Here is a 17,560-nt window from a genome sequence, read left to right as displayed (position 1 = left end):
TTCTTTCATTCAACAAATGTTTATTGATTTCTGACTTAATGTTTGATTTTCAGCTCAGTCAACTGACTTTGATAGGTGCTTGGAATATAAAGGCAAATGAGTAGGTGTTATTTGAGCAGAACTTTGAGGAATGAGTAGAAATTCACAAGTCAGAGAAGGGAAGGGAATAGCATGAATATAGCACAGAAGTTTGAAAGTTACTGGGCTTCAAGGTAAGTGTCTTTAGTTATTTAGTGCTGCTATACCGCAAGTGTATGACTTTAACAAACAGAAATTTATTTTCTCACAGTTTAGGAGGCTAACAGTCCAAATTCAGGGCGTCAGCTCTAGGGGAAGGTTTTTTGTCTCTGTTAGCTTTGGAGGAAGGTCCTTCTCTCTTTTGAGCTTCTGCTCCTGGACAGTCTTCATGTGATTGGCATCCTGTTCGTCCCTCTCTGCTCTGCTCGTTTGTTTAATCTCTTTTATATCTCAAAAGAAATTGACTCAAGATATACCCTGACTAACCCTGCCTCATTAATGTAACAAATACACCCCATTCCCAAATGGGATTATAACCACAGGCATAGAAGTTAGGATTTAAAACACATATTTTTGGGAGACACAGTTCAACCCATAACATTAAGGCTAGGTGTCTTCTATGGTTAGAGTGTAGATGCATCTGGAGGGATGGCAAATGATGAAGCTAGAAAGTTGGAGCTAGCTTTTTAAAGCCTGTGTACCTTTTTACATTAATGTGGAATGTAAAGGAGGCTATAAGGAGTTTGGAGTTTAGTCTGCAGTCAATAGAGCCATTCAAAATAGATAATAAATGAAAGTTTAGATTCACTCCAGTAGCTGGGAGTAGATGGGAGAGAAAATTAATATGGAGGACTAGTTAGGAGGTTAGTAAAATACTTTACACAAGACATGATGCAGAATTTATGTAAGGCAGTTGCTTTGAGAATGGAAAGGATAGATGTCAGAGATAATCAGTAGGTAGAGTATGAAAGATATTCATGGAAGATTTAGCAATGTACAGAATGTACAGAAATGATTTGTACATTTCTGAGTCCTTAAAAATTTCAACCTTGTTGAAAGAGAGGCTTAGACAGAAGGTGACTGCCATTCCAGGATGGTGGCATGATGAGCTCTGTGGACCCTCTCCCCAGCAAAATAATCATCAGTGGTGAAAATTATGAATAACAACAACAAACCATTTGAAACCACTGGAAATTCTTTTAAAGGCATACATACAGTAAATGGAGAAACATTTATTCAAGGAAATCACTAAATCTTGGTGAGAGCAGCAAGAGAGCATGGCATTTGAGCCACAACCCACTCCCTCCCCTAGCTCCCAGTCTAGAACTGTGGTATCTCCCCAGGAGGGACAGGCTGCTGGCGTTTCTCATCCTCCCCAGCTCTGTGCTGCAGAAACTCTAGTCCAGGTAAGAGCAGCAGAGAAGTCTGGTCTCCCTTCACCCAGACCCCACTCATAGAGCAGAAACTGTATCCCAGTTAGGGCAGGCTGACTAGTAGTCAGCCCGGCTCACTAGTAGAGCAGAGGTTCCACATCAGGAGAGGCAACCTGAAAAGACCAGAGACTACCGCCCCTGGCCAGCATTCCATTTGTAAAGCAGAGGCGTCACTCTGAGAGAAATGGGCCACTGTTCCTGTCCCCAGCTTTAGAGCATTGGTACAGAGGTTTGCCCAGGGGAAAGGCAGGCTATAAGAACAGAGACATCCATAGCTTTTCCCAAGGGAACTGAATTTATTTGGAACAGAGTGTATAGAAGTTCAGGCCTAATGGTACTCTCAAAAACAATAGAGATTTTGGTTGTAAACATTTAAGAGGAGGCTTATAGCTCCATAAGAGCAACAAACTAAATGGTGGACCAGCTAGAAGTTTAACAGAGAGAACCAAGGAAAGAGATAACTAAGAAGATCCCTCCTGGGGTTGGAATAAGCTTCAAAAATTGAAAAGGGGCCCAAATTTAATTGGATCAGAATGTGGAACAACTTATGTTCCAGGACATTGTTGAAAACAATAGAGTAATCTGCTGGTAATATAATAGAGTCTAACAGCTGTATCTAACAGCTGTATATGAAGCCCTGGTGGCTCAGTGGTTAAGAGCTACAGCAAGCTGTGGCTGCTAACCAAAAGGTCAGCAGTTCGAATCCACCAGCTGCTCTTTGGAAACGCTATGGGGCAGTTCTACTCTGTCCTGTAGGGTCACTATGAGTCGGAATTGACTTGATGGCAATGGGTTTGGTTTTTGGTTTTAACAGCTCTATATAATACCAACAGAGGCAGACAACAGAGAGATCAGAGAAAGAGACAGTCAAAGAGGTCCCTGCTAAAACCACTGTCATCCCAGGGTGACGGAGTGCATACCCAAGGCTGCACCCTCTGAAGAGTGATACCAGAGCCTGCACACTGCACAGTAAATAGAGTTCACTGAAATAGTCCAGCCAAGTCACTAAACAAATAATAAGAGAAAAAATAAGTCCCAGAGAGAGAGAGATCAGTATCCAGAGGTCCTACAATAACGGCTGAAAACTTCCCAGATTTGATAAAAACCATCTACACATCCAGGAAGTTTTAAAAACTCCAAATAGGATAAACAGAAAGAGAGCTACACCCAGAAACATCATAGTAAGAATGTTGAAAGACAAAGAGAAAATCTTGAAAGCAACACAAGAAAATTTGTCATGTACAAGGGAGCCCCAATAAGATTAACAGCTGATGTCTCATCAGAAAGTGCAAAGGTCAGAAGGCAGTGAGACAACATATTAAGAGGGCTAAAGAAAATAACTGTCAACCAGGAATCTTATACCAAGCAAAACTATCTTTCAAAAATGAAGCAAAATAAAGACGAAAAACTGAGAAGATTTGTTGCTAGCAGACTTGCCTTGGAAGAAATACTAAAAGAAGTTCTTCAGACTGAAAGTAGGTGGCCCCAGACAGTACTTCAAATCCGGCCACAACTAGACCGCCAGTAAAAGTAAATATAAGAAACAGTATAATTGCATATTTCTTCTCCTTTTTTCTCTTAAATGATCTAAAAATCAATTGTATAAAACAATATCTTTATAATTGTACTGATGGTTTATAGCATATAAAAATTTAATGTATTTGACAATAATAGCACAAAGGAAGTAGATGGGTGACAAAGTTATACTGAAGTAAGGAAATGACACCAGATGGTAAATTGAATCTAAAGGAACAAATGAGGAGAACCAGAAATGGTAAATGAGAAGGTTACTGTAACAAACTGTATAAATATGTAATTGCTCTCCTTTCTTTTCTCAGCTTCTTTAAAAGACATAATATTATATAAGTAATAATTATAAAAATGTATTGTTGATTTTGTAACATATATAAATATAATATGTATAACAATAATAGCACGGAAAAGGAGAAGCAAAAAGAGCTATATAGGAGTAATGTTCCTATATTTCACTGGAATTAAGTTAGTATAAACATGAAGTAGATCCTGATAAGTTAAGATCTGTATTATAAGATCTAGAAAACAACTTTAAAAGTAGTGAAAAAATAAATCAAGGAAATAAAACATTGCATTAGAGAATATTCACTTGTTGCAAAATAAAGCTGTAAAGGAGGAACAGAGGGAAGAAAAGACATGAGGCATATAGGAAACAAAAAGCAAAATAACAGATGTAAATCCAACTATATCAATAATAACAGTAAATATGAGTAGATTAAATAATCCAGTCAAAAGGCACTGATTGTCAGATGGTGTAAAAATACAAGATCCAAATACATGGTGTCTATAAAAAAACAAACCAAACCAAACCCATTGCCATCAAGTCAATTCTGACTCATAGCAACCCTGTAAGACAGAGTAGAACCACCCTATAGGGTTTCCAAGGAGCAGCTGGTGGTTCCAAACTGCCAACCTTTTGGTTACAGCCGAGTTCTTAACCACTGCACCACTATGGTGTCTACGGGAGACACATTTTAGAATCAGAGATATAAATTGGTGGTTGAAACTAAAAGGATTGACAATGATATATCATGCACACAGCAGCCATAAGAAAGCTGAAGTACCTATAATAATCTCAGGTAAAAAAGACTTTAAAACAAATGTTACTAGACTCATGGGACAACTCAATCAGTTGGCATAACATAGTTTATGAAGTTCACATTCTACATCCTAGTTTGCAGAGTAGCGTCTAGGGTCTTAAAGGCTTGTGAGTGGCCAGCTAAGATACAACTATTGGTCTCTACTTGTCTGGAGCAAAAGAGAAAGAAGGAGACCAAAGATCCAAAGAAGAAAGTACTCTACAGGACTAATAGCCCGCACAAACCACATCCTCACCTATCCTGAGATCGCTGGTGAATTCTACCAGACATTTAAAGAATAAAATAATGAATACAAATTCATCACAAACACTTTCAAAAAATAAAAGAGGAGGCATTACTTGCAACTTTATTCTATGAGGCCAGCATTACCTAGGTGGGGCAATTAGGCAAGAAAAAGAAATAAAAGGCATCAGATAAAGTAAGAAGCAAAACTATCTATTTGCAGATGACATGATCTTATATATGGAAAATTATTTTAAAAAAAAACACAAAAAAAAACTAGAACTAACAAATGAGTTCCATAAGGTAGCAGGGTATAAGGTCAATATACAAAAATTAGTTGTATTTCTGTACTGTTGTTGTTATGTGCTGTTGAGTCGGTTCCAACTCATAGTGACCTTATAGGACAGAGTAGAACTGCCCCATAGGATTTCCAGGGAGTGGCTGGTGGATTTGAACTGCTGACTTTTTGGTTAGCAGTGGCACTCTTACCCACTACACCACCAGGGTGTACACTAGCAGTGAACAATCCAAAAGTGAAATTAAGAAGATAATTCCTATTACCATAGCATCAAAAAGAATAAAATAGGAATAAATTTAACAAAAGAGGTACAAGACTTGTACACAGAAAACTAAAAAACATTATTGAAATAAAGAAGATCTAAAGAAATGGAAAGACATCCCATGTTCATGGTCAAAAGACTTAATATTGCTAAGATAGGAACTGATGATTAAATCTTAAAAATATGATATATCCATACAATGAAATATTTTCCGGCAATGAAAAGGAATGAAGTCCTGATACATGCTACAACATGGATGAACCCTGAAAACAATGCTAAGTGAAAGAAGTCAGACACAAAAGGCCACATATCGTGTGGCTCCATTTATATGAAAGGCAAACCTATAGAGACAGAAAGTTGATTCATGGTTGCCTAGGGTGAGGAGGAGGAAGAGATTAGGAACTAACTGCTAATGGGCATGGGGTTTCTTTTTAGAGTGATATAAATGTTCAGAAATTGTGGTGGTGGTTGCACACATTGAATTGTATGGTATGGTACGTGAAATAAAGTTTTTAAAAAATAAGGGAGAAAAAGGTTTAATGTCAAACAGGTAAGTTCAAGTCAATCCTCGGTAGAGTAAGCCTCTGAGCAAGCCCCTTTTCTGGAGCCCTGCATATTTTAGAATGCTTTGTACAACACTTTGGTATAACCCAGCCCTACCTCATTTCACATGTGTTTACTTCTGCATCCTCTGTTCTACAAGCAGTGCCTTGGCTGTACAGAAGGGAAAGAATCCAGAGGTCCTGCAGCTTTGATCTTGCGTTGATAGCCATGTCCCTCTGCGGTAGTTAAGGGAGCTGTTTAAATTCATTCAGTAGATTGTTATAGAACATCTGCTGTTCCGTACTGTTTAATACCGTCCAGAGTACTATGTGAGATACTTTTAGGGACTACAAATGCAAATAAGATATGGTCCTTCCCTGCACATTCAGGTACATAACAGCAAGAAAGAAAAATTCTATGAAAGTGCAGAAGAGGTGATTAATAACAGCATCACAGAGGAGATGACATTTCAGCTGGGCCTTGAAAGAATGGTAGGATTTCAAGATGTGGAGAGGAGGGGAAGGCCATTTCAACAGCAGGAATAGCATGAGCAAAGGGACAGGTGGTAGAACATGTGTGGCATTTATGTGATGTAGTGATTAGGTGTGATACAAGTCTTAGAGATGGACAAAACCAATTTCACATTTTCTGCCTTCTCTCAGTCTCTGCTTACTTTGGCACACAAAGGTGACAAGATTGTAAAGCCTGATGTCCTATATCACTTTCTCTTCTCTTTTTTCCTCTCTGTCTAAGAGGTTAAGGTTATTACTGCTACAAGAAAAACCTTTGTCCTGCTCCTTCTGCCCTGTGCTATGGTTGCTATTTTAGCACAGCCATGGATCAGGAGGAGTTTGCAATTGGTTGATACTGATCATATAGTTCTTTTTAGGTCTGAAGTTCCACAGTTCTTTGATTTAAAATATCTGTCCATAGGTCAAAGATTTAAATATGAAAAATGGAACTGTAAAAGTACTAGAAACATTTATGGGATAAAACTTTTATATAAAAGTTTGAGAAGAAAAATATACTATAAACAAGATAAAACTTTAAACAAACTAGTTAAACTACTTGCAACACATGAGGGACAAAAGAATAATTTTCTTAATTTCATTAAAATATCAATAACAGAAAGACTAGCAATTAAGTAGAAATTGAATTGAACTTCAGATTAAACTACAAGGAGATTCTATTTCTCATCCATTAGCGTGATCAAAGATCGAAAACTTTTATTATAGCCTGTGCTGGCAATAATGTAGGGAAACAGGTGGTCAGTGTTGGTTGGTACCTGTTTGCAGAGTGACTTAGTGATAATTATCATCAAAATTTAATATACACATGCTGAAGTGTTTAGGGGAAAATGTACTGATAATCTGCAGCTTTGAGAAGTATCAAAAAATAAGGTGGATTGATGAATGAATGTGTAAAGGGATGGATAGATATGTGAGAAAATATAATAAATGTTAATGATAGAATCCAGATGGTTATGGATTAAATTGTGTCCCCCTAAAATATGTGTTGGAATCCTAACCCTTATACCTGGTGGATGTAATCTTGTTTGAAAATAGGGCTTTCTTTGTTATGTCAATTACATTATACCTGAGTAGGATAGGTTCTAAATCTAATTACTTCTGAGTTCTAAAAAGAGCAGATTAGACACAGGCACACAGACACAGGGGGAAGACAGTAGCTGTTTGACTACTTAGGTAAATGAACCTACCTGAGTCCAGGAACTCCGAAGATTGCCACTACTAGAAGCTGAAATAGACTAAGAAGGACCTCCCCCTAGAGTCACACCCTGAATTTGAATTTACAGCCTCCTGAACTGTGAGAAAATAAATTTCTCTTCTTTAAAGCCACCCGCTTGTGGTGTTTGTATTACAGCAGAACTAGGAAACTAAGACACAGGTGTTTGCTGTAAAAATTTTTTTATCTGCTCTGTTTTATTGACATTTTTCATGATAAAATGTTGGAAAAAAGTATCATGCCTAAGTCTTTTGATGTGACAATTGTACTTCTAAGAATTTACTCTGATGATACACTAGCACGTACGTACAAAGATGTCTATACACAGAAATTCACTGCAGCATTGGTTGTAGTCACAAAGGATTAGATACAACCTAAGTGTCTTTTAACAGGGAACTGGTTACAGGCACAGCCCTTCAGTGGAATGTTATGTTTAACTGTTTAAAAAAAAATGAGGCAGATATATTTGAAATTATCTCTAAGTTGTATATGAAAAAAGCAAGGTGTAGTATAATACACTACCATTTTTATAAAGAAAGAGGGGTACTATATGTATATTTGTATATGCATAATATATCTCTGAAAGGATACAGGAAACTGATAACAGTGGTTTCTTCTGGAGAGGAGAACTAGCAGGGTGGAGGATGATGTGATTCGAGGTGGGAGGAAGACTTTCACTGTATGCTTTTTGGTACCGTTTGAATTTTTTTGGTGAAAGAGTGACTTATAAAGGGCTTATTCTAAGAATTGTTTCTGAACTGGAATGAGGGTCATGCAAGAGGTTTAAGGTGGAGTTCATTTGAAAGCTGGCATTAAACATTTGACAACCACTTTACATCATGTTTCTAAGAATGTCAGAGAACTTTTTCCACTCCCAAGTCTTCTTAAAGAAGCTTTAATATCTAGATCTAATTACTATAGTTTATGCCCATTTCTTAGCAAACTGGAAATTCTTTACTTTGTCTGGGTATAATATTATATAGCTGGCACCTGTAATCATTTCCATTAAACCAACATCCTTATTTTTATGAAAACTGTGGTTATAAACATTTTGTTTTAATAAAATAGTTTCAGCCAGGAAAATGTGAGAAGCTTAAAATTTTAGTTTCTGCAGCTGCCCAGTCTTCACTTCTTTCTCCTGCTTGTTTGTAGGCTTTCTCCTGCTTGTTTATAGCTTAGAAAAATAACCTTCTGGTTTTTCAATATTGAAATGATTTCTAGTTTAGAATCAAGTGTTCTAAACAAAGGCTTTAGATAATATGTACACAGTAATATTTATTGTTTCAAAAGAGGTGTTTAAAAAGTTAATTGCTTAATAAAGCCTCCAGTAAACAAGTTGCCGTTGAGTGAACTCCAACTCATGGTGGATCCCATACGTGTCAGAGTAGAAACTGTGCTCCATAGGGTTTTCAAGGGCTGATTTTCAGAAGTAGATCACCAGACCTTTCTTCCAAGATGCCTCTGGGTGGACTTGAACCTCCAACCTTTCAGTTAGCAGCTGAGCATGTTAAGTTTGCACCACTCAGGGACTCCTAATAAAGCTAACACCTGTAAAAGTTTCAGTGCTCAGGATTTAGTATTTTTATAATAATTTTATAAATTATTTTCATGTTCTGCTTTGTTTAATGAGTTTGCTTTTTTATATAACTTTTTAAATTTTAAAAATAGTACGTGTCCATTGTAGAATACTGTAAAATTACAAAGATGTGCAAAACACAATAAAGCTACTTTCAATCTCACCACCAGAGATAACTACTATTAAAATGTTTTTTCTGCCTGTGTGTGTAGTTAGAGTTTTTAAACAAAAACAGATCATATTGTACATATTAAGATGGCAGTACAGCTTCTTGCTTAGGCCCTCAGTCTCTGAAAGTGAAACCAAAGTCGACAGTCAATTGAGTCATGACTCCACTATTTATTAGTTATAATATTTAGAGAGACAAATATTTAACCTCTCTAAGCCTCATGGAGAAAATAGAGGTTCCCACTCCTTTGGGTTGTTGCAAAAATTAAACAGATAGTGAATTCAAATCACTTCCTTTGTAAGCTATAAGTATTTTTGTATAGGTTACATTTAGAATAGCTATAATTTTTAATCCAAAAAACATGGTTTTCTACTTAAAATCATACTTTTTAATCTATTTCTTGTTTAATATTTAGACTCACTCCAACTCTGTTTTGAAATATCACTCTTTTTCCAGGTACCTAGATTTGTACATTTAAGTGCATTATAAATTAGTTACCTATAGAATCAAGATTCTGAGACTTTGTACTAAAACCTTGAAATAACAGTTAAAATTCCTCACTTTTAAAATATCCTTATATCTCACTTAGTTGGACACTACCTTAGGACTAAATTGTGATCGTATTTTTATGGTTTAGGGATCAAAGTGCCTTCCACTGTTCCTAAGCAGGAGTAGGAGTACTTGGAGTAGTAAATTCAGTTAGTTACTACGGTTGCATATAAAGCTTATAGTGATAATTGACCAGCTCTATATCCTTATTCCCTTTTTCTTCAGGACTCCATATCATCCACAGCCTAGATGAAGTCAACTTCATACAGAACCTTGTGTTTTACATTGAAGCTGCATATAAAACTGCAGTAAGTACTCATTTTGGAATGGATTTTAAACATGATATTTTTGTGTTTAACACTACATTAAAACTGTTAATGCTACCCTTCATAGTAAACCAATCTAAACGACTTCTGGCAGAAGCTGTCTTCAACCTGTTTCTTTACTAATATCAGTCATCCTTTGTTCCCTTCTCCCCAGGGGATTACAGAGCCAAAAGGGTCAAGGTTCTATGCTTTCATTCCTTCCAAATTCTGTGGTATCTCATGGTATGCATTTGGCAATGTAGGGCTAAATTGTCTTATTTTAATAGTTTAACATCTTAAACAGGAGTAAAATGATTAGGGAGTATTATGAACCAGTTAGCTACTTAGAAATAAAATTTAGTCATATATTTGTAAGCATCGATTCAGAGTTTACTGTACAAAAAGGTTACTTTTTCTTACAAATACCATGTAAAGTAGGTTTATATTAAATAATAATATATTTAACATCTCTGTGTAAAATTATGTGTTAGATGCTTAAATGGATAATTTCTTTTGTAAGAATCAGCACAAAGCTGGTTCCTATGAGGCAGAGGTTAAAGATGTCCTAAATGTCCAACTTTTCCAAGCTGCTGTACCATTCTAACATCAACTAATCCCTCTCCCCTCAGCACTCTCCCTCCCATCTTTGGGTTCCCTAATTAGCTGCAACATCTCACAGAACTCAGGAACCATTTAAATGGCTCTCTTGTGTGGTTGTGGAGGCTGGCAAATCCCAAATTCATGTTTCAGGCATAGATTTCTCCCTGGCCCTCAGTCTCTGTCCAAAGGCACTCAGCTTTCTTGCTCCATGGGCCGGAAAGCCCACTGCCCTGTCTCGTGCTGGTCTCTCCTTCCTTGCTGGTGGTGGGCTCTTCTCTTTCCTGCCTCTGGTGTGGCTCATTTCAAGCCCAGCGGAATGGCAAAACTGACCAATCCCTTTGGTGGGCCACAATTACCCTATCACACAGTCCCGCCCAATCACCTAGGTGGGAATTACAAGACCATGGCTAGAAAGGCCACACACAAAGTACTCAATCACAGTGCAACACTGTACAGGAATGTGTATTTTTTTCTTCACTTTAACATAGACAGGTGTTCGTTTTTTGCTGTTGTTCACTGAAGTTTTATTCATAATTGTCTGAACTGGAAACAACCCAAATGTCCTTCAACAGGTAAATGGATAAACAAATTGTGGTATATCCATACGATGGGATACCACTCAGCAAGGAAAAGGAATGAACTATTGGTACATGCAACAACATGGATGAATCTCAAAGGCATGCTTAGTGAAAGAAGCCAGACAAAAAATGTACATACTGTATGATACCACTAATATAAAATCCTAAAAATTTATAATGACAGAAAGCATATCAGTGGTTACCTCAGGACAGGGATGGACGGGGTATGAGAAAACTTTGAGGGGTGATGAAAATGTTCATTATCTTGATTGTGGTGATGATTTCAACAGGTGTAGACATACACTAAAATACAGTTTAAATACGTGCAGCTTTTGTACATCAGTTATAAAAAATAAAGATCAGTTACTACAATAAAGATAAAAAATTATTATTTGTGGAATGAATAAATGTCATAACTTATTCCAGGACAGTACTAGAAACACACTACCAGAGTTGTCTTCTCTGATTGCTCCTTTGCTTCCATCTCTTACTAACCAGCCTTTTCCCTAACGACCAATATGTCCTTTTTTTTTTTAATAGATAATTATCTTTTAAAGTGATTTAAGTAAAAAGAAAACATCTCATTTATTTACTCATAGTTACCAGTTCTGGTGCTCTTCATTCCTTTGTATAGATTCAGCTTTCCATCAGTATCATTTTCTTTTTGCCTGAAGAACTTCCTTTTACATTTCTTGTAGTGCAGGTCTGTTGGTGATGAATTCTTTCAGCTTTTACATGACTGAAAAAATTTTGTTTTACCTTCCTTTTTGAAAGATATTTACACTAGGTATAGAATTTTATGTTGGTGAGTTTTTCTTTAAAGATGTTGTTCTACTGCCTTCTCACTTGCATTGTTTCTGACACGAAATTTATTGTCACCTTTACCTTTGTTCCTCTGTACATATGCCTTTTCCCACTGGCTGCTTTAAGAATTTTCTTTTTATTACTAATTTTAAGCAATTTGATTATGATGTTCCTTGGTGTAGCTTTCTTTGTGTTTTTTGTACGTGGAATTTATTTAGCTTCATGAATCTGTGAATTTATAGTTTTCATCAAAAACTTTCAGCAGTTATTTTTTTCCTGTGTTTTTTCTGTTGTGTACCCCCCCACCTCCTTTTTTTCTCTCTGTGTTTAGTTTTGGGTAATTTCTGTTGCTATTCCTTCAAGTTCACTGATCTTTTCATTTGCAGTGTCTAATTTGTCATTAATCCCACCTAGTGTATTTTTCATCTCAGACATAGTTTCATCTCTAGAAGTTTGATTTAGGTCTTTTTTTATATCCTCTATGTGCCTACTTTTTGAACATATGGAATACAGTTATGATAAATATTTTAATATCCTTGTATGCTTATTCTCACATCTGTGTCAGTTCCAGGTTAGTTTTAATTGATTGATTTCTCTCCTCATTATGGGCTGTATTTTCCTGTTTTTTTTTTTGCATGCCTTGTAATTTTTGATTGGCTGCCAAATATTGTGACTGTTACCTTCTTGGGGCCTAGGTATTTTTGTATTGCTATTCTCAAGCTTTGTTCTGGAACCCAAATAAGTTACTTGAAAACAGTCTGATCCTTTATTGCTTTTAAGATATGTTAGGCAGGTCTACAATCATGTTTAGTCTTGGTCTGATTATTCCCCACTATTTAGGCAAGACCTTTCTGAATACTCTGCCTAATATCCCATGAAGTATGAGGTTTTCTAGTCTGACTGATTTGAATAGGCACTATTTTTAGTCCTCTGTGAGCACCAGGTATTTTCTCCTCTAATTCTTTTGGGTGATTCGTTCCCTAGCCTCAAGTAGTTTCCTTACATGCATGTACTGATCACTATTCTGCTGAATACTTGAGAGGAATCCTCTGCATATCTCTGGGATGTCTGTCTGTGCAGCTCTCTTTTCTCCATTACTCTGTTCTACAAACTATAGGTACCTTGGTCTCCCTATATTCTCAGCTTCATCTCCTCAGCTAGGGTAATCTGCCAGACTTTTCCTGGGTTTCCTTCTTTACACGGTGATCTAGAAACTCACAACAGTAATCTGGGGCAATCGTAGAGCTCACCCTATTTGTTTTCCCTCTCTCAGGGATCACTGTCCTTCAATGCATAATGCCCGGTTTATTGAACACTGCAGTTTCATATATCTTGCCCAGTATTTTTAGTTGTTTCAGGCAGGAGAGTAAAATCCAGTCCCTGTACTCCATATTTGCCAAAAGTGTAAATCTAACATAGATTATGCGAACAGACATTGTTTGTTGACTGGTTGCTTTTCCTTTGATACCACAGGTCTGCAATGGTCCAGGGTTCTTTGACGTCAGGGTTCTTTGACCTCTCCATTGCAGCCAAGGGTTGCAGCAATAGAAGTAATGATATCTGTGCCTTCTCACACTCTAATCCTTGCCTCACAAACTAGGGTGCAGCTGGGGAAGGGGACATGTGAGGTTATGTGAAGACAACCGCAAGATAAATATGGCTTGTCTTCCTGAAGCTGCTCTTTAACTCAGTGATTTGATATGAAAAGTAATTAAGATAGATATAGAAATATAGATGTATGTGTACATGTATGTGTATTTTCAAGCTGTGTTCACTCGAGAGCCTAGAAGCAACAGTACCTCAATAACAATGAGCACACCCCGTGCTCACATCTTGATTTCTAACTATCACTCTAATAGAAGGAACTAGGGCTCCTTGTAGAAGTGATTGATTTCAGGCTTGGGACAGGGAAAATACAAGATGAGCCTGGAGCATCCTGTGGTGCCAGGAAGTAAGGAACTGCTCAGTAAAAAGATGGGGAACTGCAGTGCAATGAATTACTTAATATGGCCCTTCTAGCCATGGTCTTTGTGATTCACACACAATGATTGGGTGGGACTGTATAGATTGAGTAATTGTGGCCTACTGAGAGGATATGTCAATTTTGCCATCCCACTGGGCTTGAAATGAGCCATCTCAGAAGTGAGAAAGAAAAGATCGCACCATCACCAAGGAAGAATAGCCAGGAGCAGAGAGCGCATCCTTTGGGCCCAGGATCCCTGCACTGAGAAGCTCCTGGAAGCTGGAGACAGAGAGTGAGCTGTAACCCTGAAGACGATAAGAAGCGGTAGCAGAGAAATGGCAGGAGAGACCGGCAGGAGACTGTGCAGTTGGCTTCCCAGCCCACGGAGCAAGAAAGCTGAGTACCTTTGGGCCAAGGCTTACTGGCAGAGTGGAGTGCATCTGGGTACTTCTTGGCAGAGACTACAAGACCTTTGTAACACTTGCCTGAGCAGGGCAGAGGCCTAGGGCCAGAGAGAGGTGTGCCTACAGGCACAGCTGAAAAGAGGCTATCCTGATGGAAGAACTGTGTCCTGAGTGTTCTTGAACCTGAATTGTAACCTGTTACTTCCCCAATAAACCCCATAATCATGAGTATTGTCTGTGAGTTCTGTGTGGCCATTGCAATGAGTTATCGAACCTAATACAGAAGTAGAGAGTGCCGGGGAAGGGATGGTTGGTGTCCGAATTGATAAAGATGGCGGAGAGAGGAAGCATATCTGACGTCTGCCTCATAGGAATCAGCCTTGTACTGTTGATCTTGATTCTCCTTACCCCTTGTGAAGTTAGAGGACGTCAGACACCAACCTCATGCTGTTTTTACAAGGACTTATCGAAAGGGCACAGGAATCAATCTGAAAGAACTCCCAATGGTCAAATATTTGGGTAACACAATAAATGATTATAGTATTTTATTATAACCCAGAGAGTAAACTAAATATCTATGAGTTCATACTGGTATGAATAAATAAATGGGGAAGAAGGGATAGTTTTTCTTTATGGAAGAAATCCAGTTAATAACTCTAAAAAGCGTAAGGGAAATTACCATTAAAACAGCACTGTAGAACCAAAACTGACCCGTGAGGTCATGTCTTAGTTATCTAGTGCTGCTGTAACAGAAATACCACAAGTGGATAGCTGTAACAAACAAATTTATTCTCTCACCGTCTAGTAGGCTACAAGTCCAAATTCAGGGCATGAGCTCCAAGGGAAGGCTTTCTCTTCTCTGTCAGCTCTGGAGGAAGGTGTTGGCATAAATCTTCCTGGGTTGAGGAGTTTATCAGCGCAGAGACCTCGGGTCCAAAGGATGCACTATGCTCCCAGTGCTTCTTTCTTGGTGGTATGAGTCCTCCTGTCACTCTGCTCACTTCTCTCTTTTATATCTCAAAAGAGTTTGGCTCAAGACTCAATCCAGTCTTGTAGACTGAGTCCTGCCTCATTAGCATAACTGCCACCTATCCTACCTCATTAACATCATAGAGGTAGGATTTACAACACATAGGAAAATCACATCAGATGACAAAATGGTGGACAATCACACAATTCTGGGAATCATGGCCTAGCCAAAGTAATACACATATTTTTGGGGGACACAATTCAATCTACAGCATTTCCATCCTTTGCTCCCAAAAATTCATGTCCTTGCCACATGTAAAACATATCTACCCCATCATATCATAGCAAAAGTCTTAAATCAACTCCAAGTTCAAAATCCAAAAATTCCTCCTCATCTCTGAAATCTAGAATATAAGTTGTCTGCTTCCAAAATACAATGGTGCAACAGCCACAAAGTAGACATTTCCATTACAAATGGGAGAAATTGGAGGGAAAGAAGGAATAACAGGCATCAAGCAAGTCAGCAGAACACATTACATTAGCCCTCAAGGCTTGAAAATAATCCTCTGTTCTCTAAGACCATTTACACAGTGGCCCTGCCTTCCAGGCTCTAGGTATTGGCCACACTCTCAGGATTCTGAGTGGAGGCCCCTCAACTCCGGGCTTCAGCTCCATCTTCCAGGCCCACTGGAACAGCAACTCAGTTCCCTCAGCTTTAGGCGCACCATTCTCCTAGTCCATCTGAGTGGCGACTCCACCGTAGAAACACCAGAGGCCATGGCTCCACCCTCTGAAACCCCAGAGGTCGTGGCCATACCCTTTGAGACTGAGGCAGCTCAGCTTCCTGTGTTCCTTGTCTCTTCAGCTTCTGCTTCCTGGTTGTCTCCCCTGCATCTCCCCTGCTGGGCAAGTGTTCCAAAGCTCTGCAGCTCCACCAGTAAGTGCCTGGAGGCACCCCACTCCACCAGTAAACTTCGGCTAGAAGGCACTCAGCTCTCTTGCTCCATGGGTCGGCAAGCTAAGCTCCACCTGTAAGTGCCTGGAGACACCCCACTCCACCAGGAAACCTCCTGCCAAAGGCACTTAGCTCTCTTGCTCCGTGAGTTGGCTCCAGCGCTGTCTGGTGCTGGTCTCCTGGTTCTGCTGCTGCCTGTTCTCTGCTGCTTCCGGTTCTCTGCTGCTGCTTCTCACCATCTACACTGTCTCCAGTGTTAACAGTTCTCCTCACTTCCTTCTGAGTCCTCTGTCCATTCACAGTTTCAAAACTGCTTCCACATTTTAGGTATCTGTTAGAGCAGCACCCTACTCTCTTGGTATCAAATTCTGTCTTAGTTATCTAGTGCTGCTGTAACAGAAATACCACAAGTGGATGCCTTTAACAAACAGAAATTTATTCTCTCACCGTCTAGTAGGATACAAGTCCAAATTCAGGGCATCAGCTCCAGGGGAAGGCTTTCTCTTCTCTGTCAGCTCTGGAGGAAGATCCTTATCTTCAGTCGTCCCAGTCAAGGAGCTTCTCAGCACAGGGACCCCGGGTCCAAAGGGTGTGCTGTGCTGCCAGTGTTTCTTTCTTGGTGTGAGGTCCTCCTGCCTCTCTGCTGGCTTCTCTCTTTTCTATCTCAAAAGAGATTGAGTCAAGACACAATCCAATCTTGTAGATGGAGTCCTGCCTCATTAACATAACTGCCACCTCTCCCAGCTCATTAACATCATAGAGGTGGGATTTACAACACATAGGAAAATCATATCAGATGACAAAATGGTGGACATTCACACAAATACTGGGAATCATGGCCTAGCCAAATTGATACACATGTTTTTGGGGGACACAGTTCAATCCACAACAGGTCACCTTGTAGCTAAATAACAAGTTGGCTAAAAAAATAATGAATATCAACTGTAAGTACTGTGCTCCTTTGAAAATCACCTGTGTGAGACCAAACAGTCAACAATTACTTTAAAACAAAGATGAGAATGTAAGGGGGCAGTGAAACGAGATTAATGGAAATGCCACAACCAGAAAGGAAATAATGAAAATGTTTACGCATTGTGAAGAATGTAACCAACGTCACCAAACAACTTGTGTAGAAGTTGTTGAATGGGAACTTAAACTGCTGTGTAAGCCTTTACCAAAAACACATTTTTAGTATTTTTCAACTTTATAAACTTTGTTATTTGTTGTAATTTCTTTCTCATTTTATATAAATGTTCGATTTCAAACTTAAAAAAATAATTAAAGAAAAAACTTAGTACATGTAGTCCCCAAGTTACAAGGGGATTCTGTTCTGATGACTCCATCGTAAGTCAGTTGTGAGGTAAGTTAAATACCTCTTTTGTTTTTTAGTTTTCATTACCATTGCCTTTTATTATCAGCGTCTTTATAAATCATAACTTTAAACATCTACGAGTGAACATCTGCATATCAGCAAATTACGCACTGCAACATTGTATGTAGCACATATTACTAACAATAAGATGTACAAAAAAATGG

The 17,560-nt window shown here is 38.5% G+C and overlaps 1 protein-coding gene across 2 annotated transcripts in view; it reads left to right on the top strand.

Annotated features, from left to right (window-relative positions):
* PHKA1 (phosphorylase kinase regulatory subunit alpha 1) overlaps nucleotides 1–17,560 on the top strand; it is a 167,753-nt gene that overhangs the window by 13,316 nt on the left and 136,877 nt on the right. For both annotated transcript variants that reach the window (XM_004380152.2, XM_004380153.1), the window contains exon 5: nucleotides 9,672–9,754. In XM_004380152.2, the coding sequence (XP_004380209.1) occupies nucleotides 9,672–9,754 (83 nt within the window). The remainder of the gene's footprint in view (nucleotides 1–9,671; nucleotides 9,755–17,560) is intronic.

The sequence above is a fragment of the Trichechus manatus genome, unplaced genomic scaffold (assembly GCF_000243295.1).
Source record: "Trichechus manatus latirostris isolate Lorelei unplaced genomic scaffold, TriManLat1.0 scaffold00070, whole genome shotgun sequence".
Lineage (NCBI taxonomy): Eukaryota > Metazoa > Chordata > Mammalia > Sirenia > Trichechidae > Trichechus > Trichechus manatus.
Note: the sequence above shows the minus strand (reverse complement) of the source record. Positions and strands in the feature narration are given on the sequence as shown.